The sequence below is a fragment of the Helobdella robusta genome (assembly GCF_000326865.2).
Source record: "Helobdella robusta unplaced genomic scaffold HELROscaffold_3, whole genome shotgun sequence".
Taxonomy (NCBI): Eukaryota; Metazoa; Annelida; class Clitellata; order Rhynchobdellida; family Glossiphoniidae; genus Helobdella; species Helobdella robusta.
The window spans coordinates 955,585-963,707 of NW_008704501.1; the positions used below are offsets into that span (position 1 = coordinate 955,585).

General features: G+C 34.3%; 1 protein-coding gene across 1 annotated transcript in view; it reads left to right on the top strand.

Moving 5' to 3' along the window:
• Positions 1-7,108: 7,108 nt before the first annotated feature.
• The window catches only part of HELRODRAFT_65498 (hypothetical protein), a gene marked incomplete at both ends in the record, with an annotated part of 8,212 nt that continues 7,197 nt past the window's right edge, over positions 7,109-8,123 (top strand). The window contains one exon of the mRNA XM_009021024.1: positions 7,109-7,273. Coding sequence (XP_009019272.1) covers positions 7,109-7,273 — 165 coding nt within the window. The remainder of the gene's footprint in view (positions 7,274-8,123) is intronic.

An 8,123-nucleotide genomic window follows, 5' to 3' on the forward strand; every position in this document is an offset into this window, starting at 1 on the left:
TCCATATCGTTCTAACTTTAGAAACAACATTGGCAGTCATGTGAACATGCGACATAAAAATTTTGCAGGGGCTCACTTTTATGTCATGTCTGTTGAGGAAGCTAAAGAAACACTTCCATTTTACAATTACAAGAGGTATGATTTTGAGTTGTATTCTAATGAGGGTGGGAGTTCTAGAAAACAAAATGGTCTTGTGAAGGAAAGTGTTCCTAAGGAGGATTCATGTGACATTGATGAAACAAACTTTGTGGTTGCACTGAAAGATTTTTATGAAGACGAGCTTAAGAAGTGCAGGATTTGTCCATTCACAACAAAAAAGTCAGAAATTTTGAAACTCCACATGAACTATCATCAACCGCAGAAAAGAAACTTGTTAAGTTGTCCATACTGTCCATTCTATGTAAACACAACTCGTCTGATGAGGCACCACCTGGCTCTCCATGAGGGGTCCACCAACAACCGAACAACAAATGGTAATCAAATCAGCAGCTCAAACAACATTGGCTCATTAACATCTGGCAACAGCAATTATTTTGCTTCAAATGTCGTCACCACAGCTGATGGTACTCTTGATCAAAATACGCTGAAAAATGTCTTCAACTGGAATATATTCATAAACAATGTTAAGTCAGTTATTCTTGTTTAATTTTTTCATTTTTAAATATCTCTGTTTTTTATTTAGAGCTGTATTAATTTTTTTAAAATTTCATCTCAAGCTCGTTATCTAGACAACCATTCATTTTGTTTAAATGTTTTATTCAGGTTTTGTAGGGCAAAATACATATGTGAGCTATGTCCCTTCACAAGTGATGAGAGAGGTGACTATTGGTACCACAGGAAATGTCACATTTACAGAGATGACAGGGCAAACCATTTCAAATGTGAGAAGTGTTTGTATTGGGCTGAAGATAAGAAAGATTTTACTCAGCACACTTTGCTGCATGATTTAATGTTAGTTGAAAATTTAAGATCGTTTCTATTTTATTTGATTAGATTGAACGTTTTTGGTATCCATTAATTTAGTGTTGTTTTGTTATACAATGTTTATTCACTATTTAACCAATTAATTTTTGTTATTCATTCATGGACTATATCTTCATTTTTTTAATCATTTCAAGTAGCTACTCTCCTAAAGTGAAGCTCAATCAATCTGACTTGTCGATTGGAGAATTCTGCCGATGTGATTTGGCAAATTTTCTGAATTTTTCTGATTTGGCTTGCTTCAAGCAGCTTGTTTGCAATTACTGTAGCTACAAGTGCAGCAGTGTTCAGCTGATGAGACAGCATGCAGTCACTCACGTTGCATTCTCGGATGCCAGCAACACGAGGTTGTTCGTGTCTGATCTAGATGATGCTGATGAGGTCATTGGCAACCTATGCAGTCGACTCCTCAACATGAATTATTCGTTAGCTGAGGAATCTTTTGATGTCAACAAACAACCACAACCTTCAAACAACATGAGTAAGTTGAGTATTGATTGCGACGGTGGCGACCACATGGACGGTGTCAGTCAGAAAGTATATGCTCCTCATTATAATGCTGACGACAACGAAAATATGGAGATGCCCGTGTTAGAGAAGATTAGTGATTTGGAGCCGGGAATATACGATCCGCATGAACTGCCTCTCCATCTGTCTGCTTCCTCTCCATGCTGTTCACCATTGATTGATCAGATGGAGGAAGTTGTGAGTCTCGATATCATCCAGGAAACTTCTTCCGAAGTCTCAGTAAAGATAATTGATGACGATGACATTGAACAGGACATGGGCATCAATGAACTATCAATAGAAAAATCACAGGCTGCTGGTGGGAGTAAACAATGGGTTGCAACGTCGAATGTGCGTGCAATAAGTTATGGATGTGATTGGATGATGGAGGACTGGAGTACTGATGACACAAAGGTTTTGCTAGCTCCAGAGGAAATTGTTAAATGTGAATCTGATGACGAAGTTGCTAATGATTCGATGATTTCTGAAATGGATAATGAGGATAATGATGCTGGAATTGCAAAGTCCAGAACTCCATGCGATTTTGCCAAGATGATTTTCATGAACAGTCTAGGGTTGCTGCCTTCTACATTAAGCTGATCAACTCGTCATCAAAATTTGTTTCAACCTCTCTATAAACTTTGGGTCATGTTTGAGTATTTAATCTTTTTAACGTTTGTTTGTTCACATGGGAAATGTAATAAAGTTCATCTGTGCATTTTGTTTGGATTTCGTTAATTTCATTTCTACACTATCCTTATGAGAAACTGTTCTGTAAATATTAAGGAGACCATCTAATGAACGTGTCTATGAAGTTTACTTTTTGATAAATTTAATGTAGAAAGTGTATCTTTTGTATATATTTTTTTACGATTTGAAACGTGTATAATAATGGAAAAGATTGAATGGATTAAGAATTTGACTAAAAGCTTTTTATTGCTATGGAGAGATTATGTTAATTTTACAATTTGTTTAAACGATGTTTTGTCTTCTACTCTTATTTGTAAACGCGTGTAGTTTTTAACATAGAAATAAAACAAATTAGCAATCGTTTATTTTCATGTTGATATTAAATCCAGAAAACTTGCCCAATAAGTGAATTTGAATGTAGAGCTGACAATTCTAAAGACGCATTTTTGTTCTATTGTCCCGATAAACATAGAAAGCGAGTTTCTTTAACTGTGCTGTCAGCATACATCACGAATGCTTTTCGTTTCATATTTTCTTATAACTAATATTTTGAAATGAAAAACGAAAAGTTGCTGATCGTACGCAAAACGCTAGAAAAACTGAAGAATTTTAATAACAAAAATGAATATAAACACATACACGTAAATTAGCGAGATCCTATGAAGTGATGACAGTCAAATTAAAAACAAATTTCTAAGTTGATAAAGTTTGTAATTTTTATTTACGAGAATTCAATATTTATGATTCGGTTATAATTAACTAATGAGTTGTGGTGAGAAGTACAAAATCCAAGTTATGGTATGTCCAAAGTGTATTATCTCAAAATAGGTTTATTTTATTGCGTGGGAGTTTTCAATAAAAATCGATGTTGGAAGACTACCGATCCAACCATCTTAAGTTTTTTTAAATAATTGATTGTAAGTACAGCAAGAAACATTAATCGGGTTAAAATTTCCTTCTCCCTCGAAAAGAGTTGGTCGAGCTAATCCATTGCTAAAGAATCTGCTTCATTGGTTTCGTTCTTTCTTTCGGTAGCTTTAATCTGTGTCTTTTTGTTGAGCTATCATTTAATTTAAAAAATCACTTGATTGATAAATCTTATTTTTATCGAAATGTGTTTTTTAAGTTTGAGTTAGGGGTTTTCGGTTTTTCCTTTCCAACGCTGTTAGACTACATTTGTTAGTCAAGTCTTCTCACGAAATAGATGCTGTAAGCTTTCAATTATTTCTGTAGCTCTTCGTTGGAATATCTCAAGAATTTTTTACGGGAGAGACACCAGAACTGTGCGCAATAATCCAAATGTAGTCCAAATAAGGATTTGTGCAGTTTTATTTTTACACCTTTGTCCCTACTCAAAATGGAATTTTTATTGGTCACCAGGATTTTATTGGTTTTTGAGCAACTTCTTAACTTTGTCTTTCTGCTTTACAATTTTGTGTGCTAATGACATCTAGTCCTTTTTCTCTCGTTGGTGATCTGCATTATGTTATTTTTACTGAATAACTATTGTGACATTTTCAAAATCAAATAAAATACTGTTTTAACACTTTTTATTTAATCATAAAAGATAACAAGAGCGACTTTGTATCAATCTCACATCATGCATGCAATGAAGACATCGTTTGCTTAATGACCATCTTTCGGGACAGAGTGATGGCCCAGTGGTTCAGGTCGCTTGGTGTTGTTTCGCAGTGCGTGCAGTGATTGAGTTCGAAAATGAAAAAAAAATCCCACGTCCTTCATGTGTGGTGCGTCGTTTATGTACAATATTTGTGCGTCGTTGATTTTTCTGAACCTAGGAAGAGTGTGAAATACCTTTTTCAGATTATTAAAAATTGGAATGCGACGGTTTCAAATCCGGATTGGGATCAAATCCTGAGTTAAAGTAAGATTCTAATTTCTCAAATCTAACGAAAGAGATTCGGTTAAAAGCATCTGTGATTATTGAATAAAATTATGTTAAAAAAAATAGTTAAATTAAATTTTTGAATACAAACTGAGAAGTAGTTTTACAAACTTTTTTGAGTCAAAGTTTCAATTTTTATCAACCCATGCTTTTACTAGAACCAAACCGCTCATTTCTATTTTTTAATCAAATGATAAACGGCGTGGATTAAATTGTGAAGCGCCAAATTGTTGATCGTCCAACCGTGTTGCGTGGGTGCGCCTTTCTAAAGTCAACACGTTTTTGCGTTTCAAATTGTTTTACAACTTCTACTGTTGAAAGCAAATGTTTAAAAAAGTAAATGATCGAACAGAACAAAAACTTCACTTGAAGATGCTAAAAATTATTATTAAATAGTAAAAATATTGATCATATATATTAAAATAATGTAAAAGTTAAAAAATAAAACCGATCCAAAATATTAAAAATAAAAAAATGTTTCAAAATCGCACAAAGTCTCTCACTTCAAATGGAAAACATGAGACGTGCGATTTTCCCCATTAAAACATACCTACTCTTAGAACATGACTGACCTATATACATATGTATGATATATACTCATTTCATAGACAAACTGAGTCACGTCTCAAAAACCGGAATTGCCCAACGTGTCTACTATTGCGTACGTGGCTTAACAAAGAAATGTTATCATTCATCACTGTGTAGGTACGCAAAATTATTGGGCAAGTCGCAGATCAAATTTGTTTAGATATTCTAATTATTCTATAAAAATGGAATTTTCCGTTCTATGTTTTTGGTTTACATTTAGTAAAATAAAGTGTTTTTTTTGCGAAATTTAATTTTAGAGATACTGAAATATTTAAAATCGTTATCGCTTTGATTGTTTTCAATGTTTGCTTTTTATTAGAAAGTGCTAACAAACCATAGCCGATAAGAAGTCGTTCCTCACTAAGTTGCAATTTGACTTTCCGCTCTTCGAGAACTCTGACATTCAAACCACACGACGTACGCTAACACACCAAGCATACGATGGTCTGGAGTTTTGAGCTGACGGCATTCGAACCGCTGGAATAAATACGTCTGTCTAAGATTACTCGTGAGGAGCTGTAAATTAAAACTAAAGAATAACTTCTACGAACCATTTTCGTTTGAATATGCGTAATGCGTCTTACAATTAATGTTTAGAAAAATGAGATTTTGTTGGGTAAATAAAAACTATTTTATGAAATGAGGACAAATATTAATATAAAGATTGAAAGATAAGTTTATTGGATAACTTGACTGTCAATGTTTGACTTAATTGTTACTATTCATATTAATTTTTTTCTTAATGAATTTATTAGAAGTATAGACAACTCACACGACACACACACACACACACACACCACACATACACACACATACACACACACACACAAACAAACACACAGTGCATATGCCTACAACAACACAACCTTGACTTTTTGTTGATGCTTACAAGTTGGTCATTTGCGCAAAACTTGGACATGCTATCAATCAGTTGGCTGTGAGATTCGAATGAAACGCAGTAGGTGTTGCAGGTTTGGAAGATTCGTAATAGAACGATGGTGACGATGATGTTGACAGCGATGTTGATAACGATGATAATAATAATAATAATAATTATTATTATTATTATTAACGGGGTTTAAAGTGGTTCAGAAGACTATGGTCTGTGTTAGAACCACTACTAATTAGATCTCCTAATATCCTATCTGTCCGAGTTTGGCTTTGAAGCTGTTGAGTGAATTCGCAGAGACTGCACCATCGCTTAGCTCGTTCCAGGCGTTGACCACTCTACTGCTGAAGAATCTGCTCTTTATTTTTCCATCCGAGTTTTTGAAAATCTTAAATCTGTGTCCTCGTAGTTTATCACTGTTTACTAGCCTGAAAAATCTCGAGTATGGAGTTGTTTCCCTATTCGTGATCAATTTATATGTTTGGATTAGATCTCCTCTACATCTTCTTTTTTCCAATGATGTCAAGTCGCATTTTTTCAATCTCTCATCGTATTCCATTTTTACGACGATAACAAAGATGAGCTTACATTTCGAGGTCAATTGACAAATTTCGAGTAAACATAACGTACCATTAATGTTATTAAATGTTTGTACGTGTATGTCTAGTGTAGTTGTCATTATAATAGATATAGATTAGTTGCATATAATTGATTGGTTGCATCGATTGTTCGTCTGTTTATACAACATTCTGCTGAGTTTTTCTGATATATCTGATATGTGTTAATAGTTAAAGCTTTCTTCATTTGACTATTATTCTAAAATTTATTCAGCATCCTTTAATATTTAAGATAGAAGATCGACAGTTCATAGTTGAAAGAGCCTAACAGTAAAGAATTAATAATTTGTACCTTGCTCACTACGAGGTAATTATTAAAAGTTGGTTAATTGAGAAGCAGATGTTAGTGAACTAATTGCTCGAGTCCTCACCTTTGATGGTAGTTTTATCTCAATTGATTGTATGTAGCTTATCTTGTGTTAAACATATCAACAGCTACAAAAAGGTTGGATTTCATAATTTAAATCAACTTTGAAAACAGAAATAAAATTATAAATGAAAAGATTACTTTTGGCAGAATTATGAACAGCGTGACATCATTTTTATTGTTACTTGTCTTGTTGTGTTCAAGTGGTTCTCCGGTGAGTTCAGAAGTTCAATGCATTGGTGCTAACAAGAAGCCTGTCGATTGGTTGGTTGGTCGGTTGGTTGGTTGATTGGTTGGTTGGTCGGTTGGTTGATTCTTTGAAATGAAAGTGTGCTTGGCGGCCATTTGAACGTTGATTATTTGTTGAAAGATTAAGCTAATTAGCTTTCATTGATTCAAAATATCATTTATTTTATTCATTGTTCATTTAGCTGATTGTAAAATTTGAGCCGATGTTCCATCACGTTAACAACGTGAAAACTTTTAATAAAATGTTTCAAATAAATGTGCCAATAAAACGAAACAACAAATGAACATGGAGCACATGTACAAACAAACGAAGGTTCGTGGTGTACAAACTGCCTAGCCTGATCCAGAGCGACTTTGCGAGGGATGGGACGGGCATGGCGTACATGGACAGCCAGCTCTCCAGGTGGCTGCTCCTCAACGCCACCATCGACGAACTGCACCAACCAGTGGCGTACACTCTCAACCAAATATATTCAAGGGTGGAGATTAGCAAGGCTAGTTGAAATGTTCAACACTCGTGTTAGTTCGTGTTAGTTCGTGTCAGTTCGTGCAAATTCCTTTTCAAACAATGCTGTAATTATTACTGATTATTTACTTTTTGAAACACTCAAGCCTATAATGGTCAGGTCAGGTGACGTCATCTAAATGAGATTGTGAGCACTTTTGAAACAGGAATGCTTATTTAATTTTGTAATTATACTAATTGTTAAAAAGATCGTCCGAATTATAGCCAACATGTTAAACAACTGAGGTGTTGCTAACATTTTTAATAGAATGCCGAACATTTCGTGAACATCTTCTGTTGTACTTAGGACTTGCTAATTAGAATGAAACATGATTTCAACATATAACAACACCATCATCATTCACATCACTTTCATCATCATCATCATCTCATCAGTTTCTCATTCATCATCGCAACCGATCATGATTATTAGCACTGCCATCGCCAACCAACAAGTAACAATAGCCATGTGAACATCACATCAACAACACTGAACCGTCATCACAACAATAACAGCAAAAATAAAAAATAACAACAACAACATAAATAACATCAAAATAACAACTACAACATATGGACGGGAGTGGACATACCATCTCATTTTCCTTCTAATCCCATCTACATTCCCCTTCCTTTACCATCCCTATACACTAACATAATCCCATTTCCGAAAAATATTCCCAATCCCTCCCGTTCCCCTTCCGTTCGTCGACATCCACTTTCAACTAAGAACATTTTAGCTCAACATAATAAATTCATATGAAACCAACACAAAAAATGTATTAATTTTATTCACACCAAATATTCTACTATCAACATACATA